This window comes from Rattus rattus, chromosome 17 (genome assembly GCF_011064425.1).
Source record: "Rattus rattus isolate New Zealand chromosome 17, Rrattus_CSIRO_v1, whole genome shotgun sequence".
NCBI lineage: Eukaryota > Metazoa > Chordata > Mammalia > Rodentia > Muridae > Rattus > Rattus rattus.
In genome coordinates, this window is record NC_046170.1 from 24,888,436 (window position 1) to 24,905,979 (window position 17,544).

General features: G+C 44.7%; 1 protein-coding gene and 2 pseudogenes across 2 annotated transcripts in view; 2 read left to right on the top strand and 1 right to left on the bottom strand.

Annotated features, from left to right (window-relative positions):
* Positions 1–868: 868 nt before the first annotated feature.
* Positions 869–1,007, bottom strand: LOC116886732 (annotated as a pseudogene).
* Positions 1,008–1,736: 729 nt separating this feature from the next.
* Positions 1,737–1,830, top strand: LOC116886788 (annotated as a pseudogene).
* Positions 1,831–11,512: 9,682 nt separating this feature from the next.
* Cbfb (core-binding factor subunit beta) overlaps positions 11,513–17,544 on the top strand; it is a 43,218-nt gene continuing 37,186 nt past the window's right edge. For both annotated transcript variants that reach the window (XM_032887564.1, XM_032887563.1), the window contains exons 1-2: positions 11,513–11,877; positions 12,117–12,203. In XM_032887564.1, coding sequence (XP_032743455.1) covers positions 11,800–11,877; positions 12,117–12,203 — 165 coding nt within the window. In that variant the 5' untranslated portion in view covers positions 11,513–11,799. The remainder of the gene's footprint in view (positions 11,878–12,116; positions 12,204–17,544) is intronic.

Here is a 17,544-nt window from a genome sequence, read left to right on the forward strand (position 1 = left end):
CTAGATCTGGGCCTGAGAGGTATCTTAGCTGGTCAGCTCTCAGGCTCTCCTATTCTCTGGAGCCAGCGATACCCTGCTGCCCAGGCAAGGTACAGTGCCCGCTTTCCCAAGTGCTGCAGCAGGTGAGGGGCAGGGCAGTTCACTTACCTCAGGGCCAGCTCTCCTGCCTGCCATATGGGCAAGAGGGGACATCTCTCCCTCACTCATGTCACCACAAGGCAGACAAGGGCCAGCTCTCCCACATTCATATCCTTGGGCCTGGTTTATTTGCAACTCTAGCAATTTGTGGGGGCCTGTTTTCCTGAGTACTGCAGCTGGCTAGGAGCGGGGTGGGGGGTTGTTGGGGGAGGGTCATCTCTTCTGTTCTCGTTCCCCCAGGGCCAGCTCTCCCACAATTTGCAGGTGAGGGGTGAGACCTCAAACATCAACATGTCCTCAGGCAGCAGCAGGCCAGGGCCACAGGACCAACCACAGACCCAGATGTGTCCCTTGGTGACAGCACAGGCCAGGACCCCACCATGGTCCTAGGTGGCATCACTGGCTACTCACATAAGGCTGTTCCTCCATAACCTAGAGTCTTCAGTTCTTTCTCTCTTTATTGTGCCTACCCACACCCTTCGGTTTTCTTTCTCTTGCATCTCTCCACCACTTACTTGTTCCTCTTGGTGGCTCCTGGGGTCTCTGAGTGTCTAGGATCCTCTCAGGAGCGCTAGGCCCTGCTTGTGCATTATGGTGCCCGGCAAGAGTCATCTCAGGCATGGTCTGCCACACTGGGCCTGCATGCTCGGGCTGGTGATCTTGGGCTAGCTCCTTGTCCAGAACCCATGGAGCAGGTTTGGTGGTCACCTTCAGCTCACATTTTTTAGGGAATGTTAGGCTATTAATTATTCAGATGTTCAGAATGATTCAGGTCAGAACACTGAGTGGAAACATAGCTTTCCTCCTCTCTGCCATCTGCTGATGCACATGGGACACACAACCACAGCTGCAACACCTCTAGGGGCAGGACCACTTCTCTTTTGTACAAGCCAGTTTTGTGATTTCTTCTTTCAGTGCTGGGGATTAAATACATGACCTCATGCATTCTAGGAAAACATTCTACCACCGAGCTGTATCAGCACCACTTTAAGTCTGAAAACAAAATAGACCTTATAGATAGAAGGAGAGGTCTCTGTAGGCAATTTATAAGTGAAGAAACTGACTAGTAAGTTCTGTGATCTTAAGCAAGTCAACGAAACTCTCTGACGTAGGGTTACTCGGTTAACAAATTAAAAGACTGGGCTGAGGGTGCAGTTTAATTGGTAGAGCACTTGCCTAGCATTACAGAAGGCCTGGGTTCAGACCTCAGCTCTGAGTAAACTAGACAGGGTGGCACACATCTTTTTTTTTTTTTTCTTTTTTTCGGAGCTGGGGACCGAACCCAGGGCCTTGTGCTTGCTAGGCAAGCGCTCTACCACTGAGCTAAATCCCCAACCCTGGTGGCATACATCTTTAATCCCAGCTCTTAGGAGGTAGAGGCAGAAGGATCAGGATTTCAAGGTCATCTAGGCTAGTTATTGATTTCAAGGTCAGCCTAAGATCCCTGGGTACATATGACCCCATCCCCCTCCCCTGCAAGAAAGAAAGAAAGAAAGGAAGAAAGAAAGAAAGAAAGAAAGAAAGAAAGAAAGAAAGAAAGAAAGAGAGAAAGAAAGAAAGAGAAGGAGAGAAAAGAAAAGTTAAGAAACGGAATTTCTGTGCTCGCTTCGACAGCACATATACTAAAATTGGAATGATACAGAGAAGATTAGCATGGTCCCTGAGCAAGGATGACACGCGTTCCATGTTTTTAAAAAAATAGGAAAAAAAAAGAAACGGAATTTCTTCAGCATCTAGATTCTTTCATCCTCTTGATTTCTCTGGAGTCTTCTCCTGGCTATGATGCCTTTTTGAATGACTCAGTTATATGTTTTGAGTCTTAATCTCATGAGCTGAAAGCAAGGCAGTAATCCCTTCCCTCTTTACCTTGAAGGCCTATATTTCACTAGAATCTCAGCTCATACCAGACAACCTTTATTATTCCCAAATGGCTATCTATCTGTTCCAAAGCATTTTTTGATTTAACTTACATTTTTGAGACAGTCTCATGGCTCTCAGGCTGGGTTCAAACCCTCCACCTCCTGAGTGCTAGGATGACAGAAATGAATGTGTCACCATGCCCAACCTCCAAGACAATCTTTCCATTTTTATAAAGGAAGCAAGAGACAGGTGTAGAGGAGCATGTCTTTCATTCCAGCACTTGGGAGGCAGAGGCAGGAGGATCTCTGAGTTCCAAGCCAGTCTGGTCTATAGAGTGAGTTCCAGTACAACCAGGGCTACCTCAAGAAACCCTGTCTCAAAAAAACAAATAAGATGATGATGATGGTGGTGGTGGTGGTGATGATGATGATGATGATGATGATGATGATAATATAATAATAATAATAATAATAATAATAATAATAATAATAATAATAAAAAGAATTCTTACGGTGCCAGGAATCAAACCCAGGGCCTCCATGTTCAGAAAATACTCTGCTACAGACTACATCCTTAACCCCATGATAAGGGTCTTCAGGTAGATTTATGAGGTGGCTTCCCCTCAGTATTATCTTGGAAAGAGTCTAATATAGACCATATTTGGATGAAGTCTGAGATATGGCATTAGATGGGTGGTTCTCAACCTACCTACCTACCTAATGCTGTGATCCTTTAATACAGTTCCTCATGTTGTGATGACCCCTGACCATAAAATTATTTTTGTTGCTACTTCATAACTGTACTTTTGTTACTATTATGAATCATAAGGTAAATATTTTTAGAGATAGAATTTTGCCAAAGGGGTCACCACCCACAGATTAAGAACAGCTGCACTCGATGAAGCTTTCTTGAGTCCTTGTGAGCTGTGTAGGGAGCCGCTTGCATGATAGAATCAATTTGTATAGATACTGAGAGGCATGCTGAGAGATCCCATAGGACAGAAGGGTGCAGAAGGTAGAACTGGAGCATCTACTGAGGAAGAAAATGGATGTGTCTGGGAAGAGAGGCCAAATAGACAAGACACGAGCAGACTAGAACAGACTAGAGCTCAACTCCTTGGATACACACTTTAGGCAGACAACTGGTATCTGCTTTGTTAATTATTCCTCTTTGTGTTCCTAGGAGGATGTCAGGCTGCTGAGGGGGGCTGTGGCTTGGCAATCTTTTCTATTTATAAGACAATATTACAGTGTGATAGGGACCATGACTGCCTGATTGGTATGGTTGGGAAGCTTGGGAAAGAATCCAAGAACAGGACAAAGTGTCAGGATGTCATCATCAGACACATAAAAGAAGAGGAGGTAGAAAAGGATGCATTTGGATTTCAGAGTCAATAACGAGCCAGAAGTGAGTGTTAAATTATTCAACCTCCTTTATTGATCCATTGATCTCTATTTGCAGGACTTGGTTTATTCTTGGTTGGCATTTCCTGTGTCTGAGGACACTGAAAACAGGGGATTTTGAGACTCAGAAAGAGACAGGAGATAAAGGGCATGGTGGCATACACCTGTCACCTAGTACTTGGGATGAGAGAGCATGAGGATCGTAAGTTTGAGGATAACCTGAGCTACTTTTTTGTTTGTAAGATTGCTAGTTTTTCTTAAGACAGGGTCTCACTATTTAGTACTGGCTGGCCTGGAAGACCAGGCTGGCCTCCAACTCACAGAGATCCTCCTGTCTCTGCTTTATCTCTCCCTCTCCCTCTCCCTCTCTCTTGCTCAAGTATTGGGATTAAAGGCTTTACCATCATGCTGCCCAGCCATAGTGGGTTCTTATCTGAAGAGGGGGGTTTGGGGACAAAGAAGAGGAAAAGGCAGTATCACAGAGAAATTCAGCAACATAATATGTATTGGGAAATTTACAATGTCTTTATCTTTGGTTCTAGTAGTTCTACTTCTGAAAACTGGTACTAAAAACACTATACAGATCTTTTAAGAAAATGTCTATGCATCACAACCTTCGTAGCAGCCTTATCTGTAATGATGAATAACAGGAAACAATGTAAATGTCTACGCAATAATGAATAATAAGAAATGATCTAAATGTCCAACAATAAGGGCTTGGAACAGTGGATCAAGAAGGTGTCGTTAAGAATATTAAGTGGTGGGTTGGGGGTTTAGCTCAGTGGTAGAGCGCTTGCCTAGCAAGCGCAAGGGCCTGGGTTCAGTCCCCAGCTTCGAAAAAAAGAATATTAAGTGGTGTCATGGGAAAATGCTTGTACCATAGGTTTACGGTGATACCCTTCAAAATTGTACATCTAGAATGTCAGAGCTCTGTAGTAAAGTGTGTGGATGGCACAGGCCAAGGGAAATACACTAGAATATTAGGAATTGTCTGTTGTTAGTGCGGTGCTGGTTTCTTGGGATATTTTTGTTGGTGATGGTTTTGAGATGGGGGTCTCAGAGTATTGCCCAGACTGGTCTTGAACTTGTGGGACTAAAGTTCAAGAAACCTCCCAACTGCAGTCTTTGGAGTATCTTCGTCTGTAACAATGATTGCTTTTAAGCTGACAGAATATTTATTTTCCATAATTCCTAATTGCCTTTTTTTTTAATAATTTCTTTAAAAGTTCTAGTTCTGTTTATGAGCAGAGTGAAAGAGTGGAGCCAGCAAGATGGCTCACTGGGTAAAAGGTGCCTCCAAGCCTAGCAACCAGAGTTTGATCCCTGAGATCCACATGGTAGGAGAGAACTAAGTCCCACAAGTTGTCACCTGACCACCATACATCCTCATACCATAGCATGCACGCTCCCCACTTGCCCAAAATAAAATGTAACCAAAAAGAAAAGAAGGAGGAAGAGGAGGGTTGGGAAGAAGTACTCAGTCACTCTGTGGGAAACAGAGGCCCCTAAACGTATATTTAAAGGATAAGCTCTCCCTGCAGAGAAGAGGGAGAAAGTCATGCCAGAGGCATGTGGGAAACATGAGCAGCCTAGTATGGATTGCAGGGTGCCATGGGGAGAAATGAGAGATGGGAGTTGGAAAGGAAAGGAAAGATTGTCTAGGGTCTGGCATGCTATGCTGAAGGCCTTTGTCTTTCTGCCAGGAAAAAAAAAAAAGAAAGAAAGAGGAGACGTGGGGGAGGGGTCTTAAGCAGGAGTATGGTGTGGTTCAAGTTCATGGCTGATATTCCCTAACCTGTCTAGTCTGTTTCCCATCACTTGCCAGAAGTTAGTGGGGGAGGGGGGAAAGCATTAGTACAGCTCCATAAGGTCAGCCAGGTCTCCTGACCCTACCCAGGACCTCTTCCCACCACATCAGGCTCCCTCTCCATCCTCAGGCACCCAGACAAACCCCTCCACCGACTATGACAAAGAGGCTCATTTGGAGCCTGGGCAAGATTTGCAAACGTCAACCTTGTAATTACAAGGATGAAATCATCTGGTTCCTTTTAAGCAAAAGGGTTTATTGATCCCAACACTGAAGAAATGCTATTCTGGGTAAATTTGCTCCTCTTTCCTTTCCCTATGGCTGGGCTGCACTGGTGGGGGAGGATGGCAGGAAAGCTGAAAGGGGTAGGACAGCTCTGGGACAAAAGAGAAATCCTATAGGGTCCAGGGGTGACTTTATGGAATGTTGAGTTGTACATCAAAAAGAAAAAAAAAGTTAGAGGCCCAGGAAACTGCCTTGCTCAGGCAGAAGACACATTTGTCCTGGATAGTGGCCCATCTTCTGAAACCCAGAAGCTGAGTGGAACCAGGGCTTTAGGCATGGTGCCAGCTACCAATTTCTCTTCCTTCCCCTCATGTCTCATTTGTGGCTTAGATCCCATTTCAGCTTCAAGATGGTACAGTATTTCCCCAGTAACTGAAGGGAAACTGTTTTCCTTAGGAAAGAAGAAGACTAAAGGCTCAGAGACCCTGAAAGTCAGATGTGGGTAGCTCTGATACCAGACCCAGACAAAGCCATCCTCCCTATTGGCCTTGGGGGAACAAGCCTGCTAGACCTTGACTTTCCAGGACAGAGAAGGACAAACAGCTGGGTTCAGGGTTGGGAATGAGTAAATCAAATACAAGCGTTGCACCCTCCTACAAAAGCCTATAATAAGATTCCATATTCAACAGTAATGGGCCCCCAAGAGATGGTGGGTCCAATTACAGCTTTTTGTGGGTTTACAACTCAGTAAGAGATACAGGCAGGACTTTTGGCCTTTCCCCCAGTGGGAAAGGATGGTTAAGATTATTGAAATTGGAGGTTTAGCTTAGTGGTAGAGTGCTTGCCTAGCAAGGACAAGACCCTAAATGTGGACCCAGCACCAGGTGTGTGTGTGTGTGTGTGTGTGCAAGACACACACAATACTCCTTCTAGGTATGGTGGCGCATACCTGCACTTGAGAGGCTGAAGCAAAACAGCTGAAAATTTAGGGACAGTCTAGACAACATGGAGAAACTGTCTCAAAACACAACCTCACACAATCATGGGATCATTCAGCCCTTCTGAGCCTCAGTTTCCTCATCCATAGAATAGTTGCAATGATGTTGAGCTTGCAGGGCTATGTGGTGTAAACAAAAATGATACAGTTGGTGCTCATAACCCAACATGTGAGGGTCTTGTAATTTACCTTATTTGCCTTCTCACTCTAATTTCCTTATCTTCCCAATAGGCACAGAAGACCTGACTTAGAAAATGCTTGTGTGAATGAACTGAGATGAGGGCAGGAAAATACTCGGGCCATGTTTCATAATTGAGCTAGGTAGTGAAAGCTTCTCGATTCCCACTGGGTTTATTGAGTCCTTTTCTTTGTGTGTGCATATGGGGGGTACACATGAACACATGCATGTATTGGTGGGCCAGGGGTTGGCATCAGTGTCTTCTCTAGTTGCTCTCTTTTTGCATCTTTCATTGAACCTAGAACTTATCAATCTAAGTATTCTGACTGGCCAGCAAGTCCCAGTGATAGCGCCTGTCTTTGCCTCTCCAGCATTGAGATGGGCCACCAGGCTCACTTTTAAAAGAGGTGGGCCTGGGGCTGGAGAGATGGCTTAGTGGTTAAGAGCACTGACTGCTCTTTCAGAGGTCCTGAATTCAAATCCCAGCAACCATATGGTGGCTCGCAACCATCTGTAATGAGATCTGGTGTCTGGTGTGTCTGAAGACAGCATCAGTGTAATAATATAATAAATAAATTTAAAAAAAAAACAAATGCTTTAAAAAAAAAAAGAGGTGGACTCTAGGGATCCTAGTACTTATGTAGCAAGCACTCTGCTGACTGATCCATCTCCCCAGTATCTCTAGTGTATATTTCTGTCTACTGGAGGTCAGACTGGGGGTCCCAGGAAATGACTACCCAGACAGAAAGGTAGGGAAATGCTCAGGGGAGTGCCTAAGCTAGTTGGATGCTTAGGACAGAAAGCTTCCAGGCAACAAAGATCCAGGGGAATTATTAGTGTCTGGGACAAGTGATGGGGAAGGTTTTTCTAAGCAGCACAAAGACACTCCCTGGTTGCCATACTTGGACCTGAGTAAACTTCACAGGGCGGTGTCTGAATCAATCCATACTCAACCAGACTGCTGCCAGAACTGTTAGGAGTGCAGGCCCAAACGTACCTCATTTGCATGAAATTTTCCTTTATAATTTTTTAAACCCCGTTTTTAAAATAAGGCATACAGAGGTCAGCTGAGGAGAGTCCCCACAGCCACAGCTTTTCCCAGACGTCTTTTCCCAGCCAGGCCACTCACAGGCCAGACCCTGGTGAGTGTGGCTTACCCTGTGGCCTGGGGTTGCTAGGCAGATTTGGCCACTTATTTCCCTAAGGATGTTGCCCATCCCCATTCAGCTGACAGTTAGAGTAAGTACTCTGGTTTGCTCTGCGTTTTCCTGAACTAGTTAGTCCAAATCCCTTGTCCTTGAGATTACTTTTCCTTTCAGGGGACTATAATGATCAGTTTTTCTTTCTTTTTCTTTTTTGGTTGTTGTTTATTTGATTGATTTGTTGTTGTGTTGTGGGGTGGGGGTGGGGGTGGGGGTGGGAGTTGGACAGTCTCCTGTGTAGCAGCCCAAGCTGGTCTGAGACTTGACATGCTCTTGCCTCAGTCTCTGAGTCCTAGGCTAGCATTACAGGACTGGGCCATCCATCCCAGCTTCAAGTTTTATTTCCAATATAAGAAACAATTACCGCACAGAAAACATAAATATATAAACAAAAACTGTACCTTTTGCCAGATATAGCTGATACAGATTATTCAGTGGGCCCATAGCACGTCTTTGTTCATTCTGTTTTTGGGGGAAAATGGCTTTTTTTTCTCTCAATTTATCAAACTGTCTCTGATGCTGCCAATCACGGGCCTTAAACCTCTGATGAATGGGCATATAATGTAAACTGATAGATTATATCAGTACGTCTGTCTGGATATTTTACAGAAGGGAGGCTATGTGAACCCAGGACAAGCGAGCAATCAAAGTCCTTCCCCGTAATTTTCAAGAAGTTGAAAAACGGCTGATGCTATCGTTTGCCAGGAAACAGATGAGGCGGCTAAGAGAGCCTTTTCAAGAGTGAAAGGAGGGGTTGGTTTAGCTCAGTGGTAGAGCGCTTGCCTAGCAAGCACAAGGCCCTGGGTTCGGTCCCCAGCTCTGAAAAAAAGAAAAGAAAAAAAAAAAGAGTGAAAGGAAAGGAGAAACAGAAGTGGGGACTTACCGTCTGGATGATTTCATTTGTACCTGTTTCTGGTTTGTTAACTTGAAACAGGTGACCTCTTTCAGTTTTAAGTTTGTTGGAATAGGGTTTCGGTCCCTTGCAACTAAAAGGGGACTGAGCAGAGCCAGCAAGAGAGTTGAGCAAGCTAAAGAGCGCTTGCTGTGTGAGAGCCTGATGACCTGAGTTCAATGTCTGGAACCCAAGTACAGGTGGCAAGGGACAGCTGACTTCACAAAGTTGTCCTCTGAACTCTACATTCAAGCCATGGCGTATGTGTCCACATGCAGGCCTTATACCCATGTCTGTGCATGGACAAGCACACATAGACGAAAACATTAAAAACAAATAAATGGGGGTGGGGATTTAGCTCAGTGGTAGAGCGCTTGCCTAGCAAGGGCAAGGCCCTGGGTTCGGTCCCCAGCTCGGAAAAAAAAAAAAAAAAAAAAAAGCAAATAAATGAAGCTGGGCAGTGGTGGTGCACACCTTTAGTCCCCGCACTTGTGAGGCAGAGGCAGGTGGGTCTCTGAGTTCCAGGTCAATCTGCCAGACAGAGTGAGTTCCAGGACAGCTAGAGCTTCATAAAGAAACCATATCTCAAAATAAATAAATAAAAATAAATAAAAAAGTGAAAAGATTGTAAAATAGCTGAAGGCCCATCAATGGCAGTGGTTGACATCTTTGGCTGCATCCTTTCTATTCATGCACCTATATCTGTTCTACAGGCTTGGGAGGAATGGGAGGTACCTGCCCCAAGAAGGAGCTAACTCCATATCTGCTAATGGAAAGAATATGTCTTTTAAAACCATCAACCTAATGACCTCCTTCCTCCTTTTTTTTGTTTCTTTTTTGGTCCAGGTCCTGTGCTCAAGAAATCTTCCCACCTCAGTGGTCAAAGTCACTGGCACTGTAAGTACATGGTGCTTACAAATTTCACTGCTAAAAAAACCTGGACCATGAAGGCTAGGAATGCAGTTCAGTGGTATAGTACTTGGTGAGATGAATCCCTTGGTTTGAACTGCATCGCCCAGACTGTGATGGTTTGAATGAGAAATGTCCCCCCATAGGCTCAGAGGTTAGAATACTTAATCCCCAGGAGTGGCACTGTTTAGGTAGGTTTAGAAGATGTGGCCTTGCTGGAGGAAATATGTCCCCAGGGCCATCTTTGAGGTTTCAAAGCCACTAGCATTCCTAAATCTTATTTTGCTTTATGCTTTTGATTTAAGATGTGAGCCCTCAGTTTCCTGTCTCTGTAACCATGCCTCACCATCATGAACTCTAACCCTCTGGAGTGTTAAGCCTACATAAACTCTTCTATAAGTTGCCTTAAACATAGTGTTTTATCACAGTGGAAGAGTAACAACACACACACACACACACACACACACACCACTCCCACCAACAAACCTTTGACTTTGGGCAATCAACTCTTCAGACTTCAGTTAAGATGTTTAGCCCTGGGGTGGAGTGATGGCTCAGCGGTTAAGAGCACTGACTGCTCTTCCAGAGGTCCTGGGTTCAATTCCCAGCAACCACATGGTGGCTCACAACCATCTGTAATGAGATCTGACACCCTCTTCTGGTGTGTCTGAAGACAGTGACAGTGTACTACGTACATGAAATAAATAAATCTTTTTAAAGAAAAGTCCAACCCTCCTAGTTTGTTAGGGACTGAGCAGCTTCTGAGTCTTGAGGCATGGGTGGTCATTGCTAAAACAGGAGCTGTCTATGGCAAACTAGGACAGTTCCTTAGCCAAGTTTAGGTCCCTATCTAATGAGATCGGGCTGGACTGGCAGTGAAATTCTGCCAAAATCTATTCAAACAGGAGTTAACAACTGACTTCAGAGCTGATTCCAGTGACTTTAGGTGTCTTTTCACAATCCTTTAGCATCTGGCCAGCTGCTGCCAGAGTTGGCACTTACTTGCCATTTTTGAAGTGAACTTTTAACAAACTGCGATTTTAAGGATCAGGATTTATTGAGGGTCAGTTTTAGATCATGCTCTGTTGCAAATCCAGAGTCAGACTTTCTTCTGCTCTGGCAAGTTCTCTAAAACTTGCAGATCTTGGTTTTTTGTTGTTGTTTTGTTTTGTTTTGTTTTTTTTCTTTCCCGTATTTGATTGCACATTTGGGTAAAAATATGGACTGGCAACGGGTTACATATAATTAAGATAGTTTTCCTTTAAATGATGTGCTAGATCTACATAAACACTCTCCTACTAACGCTCTGAATTTATGAGTGTGCTTTTTGGAAATTACTAATCTGAGACTTACTGGTCTGGTACTTGTCTAAACCTTGTCTGGGAACAGAGCTACGCAGAATCCTAAGGCCAACCTAGCCCCAACAGCCACCAACTTTCCACCATGATTTGGTTAGATGCCTACTTCCACCTTTCAGTGTACAGTCCACATCCCTCCCTATCGGTGTGGAGTATGCAAAGTCCTCAACGACTTAGGTTTCCTTAACTTCAAGTGGCCCATCTGGGGTTATTCTGCGTGGCTGGCTGGGGAACCAAGAAGTTCCAGATCGCCCATAAAGGGCAGAAAAAAGGTCTGCGGGGCCGTTCCTACTTGCTAAGGGAGGGGCGGATCCCTTCTAGGCGGTTGTTCGCAGAGAAGCCTGAGAACAGGCTAGGGGAAGGAGATTGTGCTGCGGAAGGAGCTGGGTTTCACTGCAACCCAGCCGCCCCGCAAGCTGGTGGGTGGCGCATGCGCGGCGCGGGTCGTGGAGTTGTGAATGGTGCGTCTTGTTTGCTAGAGTTTGAGGCGGGCGGGCGCGCGAGGAGGAGGAGGGGTGGGGCCGGCGCGGGGCGGGGGTGGGGGACGGGAGAGCGAGGGGGGCGGCGAGAGGAAGTGGCGGCTGCGGCCGGGGGAGGCTAGAGCTGTGTCTGCGCGGGCGGCAGGCAACGGCTGAGGCGGTGGTAGCGTGGGTTGGGCTCAAGCAGACGGCCGCACCTCAGACTCCCTGGAGCGGGAGCCCACGCGGGCGGGCTCCTGAAACAAAGAGAAGCGGGAATCCGGACGCCGCGAGTGGGCGATCAGCCGGTCAGCACTAGGGCCCGCCAGCGGGTGCCCGCGCTAGCTTGGAGCGCGGCCTGAGGGCGGGAAGATGCCGCGCGTCGTACCGGACCAGAGGAGCAAGTTCGAGAACGAGGAGTTCTTCAGGAAGCTGAGCCGCGAGTGTGAGGTGAGGCGGCCGGGAGGCGCGGAGGCCTCGGCGCGCCCCGAGTGGGCCCGGGAGGAGAAAAGTTTGAGTGGCTCGGTTCCCGCGAAGCCCGAGGCGGCGCGCCGGCCGAGGGTAATCTCGCCCGAGCAGCAGTCCGCCCACAGACTCTGCTTGCCCTTATCGGAGCCGCGGGATGCGGGCGGGCGGGTGGGCGCCGCCGCGGATTTGACTCCTGATTTTGGGCCGACTCTGCCTTGCAGATTAAGTACACGGGCTTCAGGGACCGGCCCCACGAGGAGCGCCAGACACGCTTCCAGAACGCCTGCCGCGACGGCCGCTCGGAGATCGTAAGTCGCCGGGCCCTGGTGCGCGGGGAGGCCGCGGGGACCCAGGCGCGCGCCAGTCACTTGTTGCGCGCGGCCCCGGCGGGTTCCGGACTGCGCCGCGGACGCTACGGCTCCCGGAACTGAGCGGGCGCAGGCTCACTTCCTAGTCCGGATTCGAAAGGCAAGAGGCAGATGCTTGGCGGGTCGGCCCTTGGGCGGACTCGCGTTTTCCTCGGCCCGCCGCGATGGTTCGTGTGATGGTTTGCGTTTTCCAGTGCCGGCTCGGCTTTCGGAGCGGAGCTCAAACCCGAGCCAGGCAGAGGTTATCGTCAAGGCTGCGACCTCCGTCAGGGATGGATCGGGGGTGCTTGTAGGAAGGATACAGCCCTTTGTGAAAAGAATTATAGGAGGAATCAGCGATAGGCTTGTTTCTGAGAAGCGAGATTGGTAAATCTATATGAGAAGCTTTCTCCCAATACAGCTTAGAGTAAATCTACTCCACTTCTCTGTCGTCCTAGTAGTAGAGGGAGGGGAAAAAAGGACCCCAATAGATGAACCATTTTCTTAAAATGTTAAGAATCCGAAAGAAATCTTTATTCTTCCTTTTTCTAACCTAAACATGTCTGTCTTAGTATTGGAGTTGCTAAAGAATCGCCTGATGCTACGAAAACAAACCCCATAGTTGATCTAGAGGCTCCTATTTTATGTTTGAAGAAGACTACTACATACTCACCAAGTCCTGGGTTGAAAAATATTGAAGTGATCTAGTTCCTCTCTTGCCTCTTCGTTATCCTCCTTAGAGGTGTTGGTTAGGAAGCAACAAAGAGAAGAAACTGTAGGAAAGAGACTTTTTTGGTTGTGTGGTTTTCGTTTTTTTAAACTGAAGAACTTTGTAATGAAGTCCTAATATTTGCTCAAGTGACAAGCCCATTGCCTTAGCTCAAACTTGAAGTGAAGGAACAATTTGATTACAGGTTAACAGTATAAGGCGAATGTATTCCGTACCCCAGTATTTTTTTTTTAATTGAGATTTAGTTCATATAACGATGAACTCAACTTTTTGTCACTGAAACCAGATTTATTTTTAAAGATTAACTAATATTTAAAGTGAAGGCTGTTGGAATTGAATTGCTAGTGAGGCAACACTAAATATAGCAAGAACTATAGAATATTTGATCATTAAGGTGTTTCATAAAAGAGAGCCTACCACTTTCAGCCCATACCTGGTTTCTTGAGAGGAATTGTGATAGTTACACGATTCAAAAAAAAAAAAAAAAAAAAAAAAAAAAAACCTGCAAGAAATGCTTTTTAGTTTTGGCCCTGAGCGGTAGAAGAAAATCCTTCAGTGATGATGGCATGCTCAGCCTGCATTTCTGGCCTGCAAAAGGCAGATGGTATGCTTGGTAAGGGATTTCCTGGATGTGGCTAATGTTAAGTATCAAGATAAAATAAAAATAAAATAACTCGCTGTATGTTAAGTTGATTTTCTTTCTTAAATGCAGTGGTGCATAGCCAGTAGGATTTGTTTATTTGTCCTATCAGTGTTTGGTGTATGCAGTTAACAGACTGGGCGTATGATGTACAGTGTGTCTGTTTGAAAAACTGTATTTAAATGTTGTGATACAGCAGTGTCATGTTTGCCTTAAGTTTCTTTTTAGGATGAGTTAGACATCCAAGGGTCTCTTCTAAATATTTGATCCTACAAATTGTATTTTTCCATTTTTCTTTGAGAATAGGTTGTATGTGACCCAGGTTAGCAATATGTAGCCTTGGATGAATTTACAGAACTCCCATGTCCTAGGATTATATAGGTGTATGCCATGCCTAGTACAACTGAGAAGCCTGCCTAGCTCCTTATAAATTTTAATAAGCTTCGTTTATTATTTTTCTGAAAATTTTTATGTTAAGAATGATAGATTGAACTGGGCATAGTGGCAAAGGCCTTTAATCCCAGCTCTCAGGATGCAGAGGCAGACTGATCTCTCAGAGTTTGAGGCCAGCTGGTCTGCATAAGTGTGATCCAGGATATCCAGGACTACAAAACACTCCGGAGGTGGGAGATGGGGAATGGAGGGAATGGGAAAGGGATTAAATTCTGTAAGATTTGCATTTATGATATATATTTTATTTTATTTTTTACACTTTATCTATTTATTATTTGGGTGTGTGTGCACATGTGCCAGGATGTACATGGTGGTCAGACAGCAGTTTCCTCCTACCATGTAGATTCCAGGGATTGAAGTTGTCAGTCTTTGTAGCAAGCATCTTCACCCAGTGAGCCATCTCACCAGGTCTTGTCCCCTTTTCCTTATTTTTCTTTTCCCAAGCTGGCTTGGAAATATGTTTCTTCATTTTGGTTTTTTATTTCTTGAAACATGACTTTATAGCTCAGGCTAGCCATGTCTGCACAGCAGGCCTCCCATCTCAGACTCTTGTATGCTGAGATTACAGGTGTGAGCCTCCATGCCTGGTTCCAGGGCTTGTTTTGTTGAGTAATTTATTTTTTAACTTAAAAAGAACATTTTCATTCCATACTCTTTTGAGATTATAATTACATTTCTCCCCTCCCTTTCTTTCCTCCAAGCTTTCCCATATACCCTCCACTCTTCTTCAAATTCACGGTCTCCTTTTTCATTGTGTTCTGATATAAATGTACATACATATTTCTAAATATAACTTGTTCGCCATATAATGTTGCTTTCACGTATGTTTTCAGGACTTACCACTTGGCAAGGACAGCCAGTCGGCATGCTCTTCGCTATTCTCTAGCTAGCCTACCTCTCCCACTCCCAGCTTCCGTCCCTCGGTTGTCCCAGTTCTTAGTGTAGGATTTGATTCCTGGTGGGCTTGTCCCTGGCCACTTTGGCATGTCCAGTGTCATCCTTGTTCAGTTCTGGTTGGACAGTGGTGTTGGTGAGGCTTTATGAGTCTAGCTTCTGACATTACTAGGAAACACAGTCTCATAGCAGAATCCCCTGATCCTCTGGCCCTCAGAATCATTCTGTTCCTCTTCCTCAGTGTTACCCAAGCCTTAGGTGCAGGAATGTTTTACAGATGTATCCACTGGGACTGTCTCCACAAGTATTTTTTTTTTTTTTTCTTTTTAAACATCTTGATTTAGTGGAGCGGGCAGAACGTATGCCATGGTGAATGGGTGGAGGTCAAAGGATAATTTAAGAAATTGGTTCTTTCTTTCACCTCAAATTCACAAAGATCTTCCTGCCTTTGCCTTCCAGTGGACCACTACCATGTAGCTTTTAGTGCCTTCTGACTAGCTAAGATTTTGTTACCTGTATTTATTTCATTTATTTTTGATAGATTTAGGAACGGGGCAGTAGGCAAGTTCTCAAGTAGCCCAGACTGGCCTCAAATTCAGCATGTAGCCGAGGATAGCCTTGAACTGATTCTTTTTCCTCACATTTAAATATAGGATCCTCTGGCCTAGGGATGCAATAGCCAGTGATCGAAGTCCTGCCTAGCCCTTCTCCAAAGAAAACTTACAGAGGACTCTTAGCTCTTAGAAGTAGAGATCATATTCTGAATATCTTCTGAATACAGATCATAGGTTTTTTTCTTTTACATCAAAAATACTTGATAATCTGAATACTTCAGGGGTTATATAATTTAATGCCTGAAATTTATGTCTTCTAAACTGGCTATTCTGGAACTTAACTTTGTAGACCAGGCAGGCCTTGAACTCAGAGATCACCTGCCTCTGCCTCCTAAGTGCTGGGATTGAAGCTATTGCCTACACGTCTAGTCATCAATTCTTAGAGTAAGCATGTTGGAAATGTATTTAATACTAATAATACAACAAGAAATAATTATGAGAAAAATTACTTAATCAGTCATTCTGCTGTGAGAAAAGTAAAAGCTAGTTCGCATGTGTGTGTTGAGACAGGTTCTCACTTTGTAACAGGCTAGCTTCAAACTCCTAATCCTCCTGTCTTTAATATATACACTACTATTTTATTTATTTAATTTTTACTTTTTCATTGTCTCACTAATATATATATATATATATATATACCTGAAATTTGAATGGTAAGAAGTTTGGGGGTTAAAAACAGTGTGCCATTTTACTATTTTCAGAGTTTTCCTAACTCTTTTATATGTGTAGTTATTCCTTTAAAAAGATTTTATTTGTTAATGAAATAAAGCACCAGATGAGTTATCTGGTGTTTTGCTGGGCAAGATGGCAAACCTCTTTGATCCTAGATCTCAGGAGTCAGGCAGATGATACGAATTTCAGGCTAGCCTGGTCTCTGGTGAGTTTCAGGCTACCCAGGCCTACATATCGAGACTGTCTCAAAAAACGGGAAGGAAAGAAGAAAAAGATGGGGTTGTAGTACTTGCTTATCAGTTTTTGCCACTTTTCTTCCTCATGAGAGGAATCTTTAGATAATAGGCATGAAGTTAGGGAAGCAGAAACTTTTTTTTTTTTTTTTTTTTTTTTTTTTTTTTTTTTTTTTCTGGGCTGGGGGCCGAACCCAGGGCCTTGCGCTTCCTAGGCAAGCACTCTACCACTGAGCTAAATCCCCAACCCCTGAAACTTTTTTTTTTTAATATTAAATTTATTGTACACATGTACAGGAGTACATGAGCACTCTCACATGAATGCTGTACTTGTGGAAATCAGAGGACAGTTCAACTGGAATCAGTTTTCTTTCCACCATATGGATACTGAAGGTGAAAGTCAGTTGTGTGGTACCTTTATCCACTGAACCGTCTCCCAAGCCCCTTTTCTGTGTTTTGAGATAAAGATTTATGTAGCACAGGCCAACCTTGGAACTTCTGGTTATCCTGCCTCTGCTGCTTGAGTACTTTAATTATAGGTGTGAATGATACATACCTTAGGAACAGGCTAAGGTTGCCATCCAAACAGAATGTGAGGATCTGTAGTGTCTTGTTGCAGAGCTGATTTGGAGCACTAGAGATTGAAGAATTCGCCTCTTAACAGTTATCAATAAACGTGTCTCACAGGCTGTATTTAACCTGCCAACTCTCTGCTCTGAAAATGTCATTATCTAAGGCTAAGAGACTTTGCTCTTAGGAATTTCTCTTTGGTTGTGTATAGGTTTCTCCTGTAGTCTCAGTACTGAAGAAACTGAGTGAAAAAGATTCCTTAGGCCCTGGAGTTTGAAGAAAGCTTGGGCAAAATAGCCAGATATGGTCTCCAAAAACAAAGACAGACCGCCCACACCCCTGCTTATGATGACAGGTCTTTGGGTATTCGAGACTGCCTTGAATTTAAACAACATGGCTTCAGACCTACTTAAGGGCATTCTGTCAGGGAAGGATTAATTCTCATATTATTTGGCATACATTTAGTGCTAATTGGTACTTTTCTAAGCTTAATAAA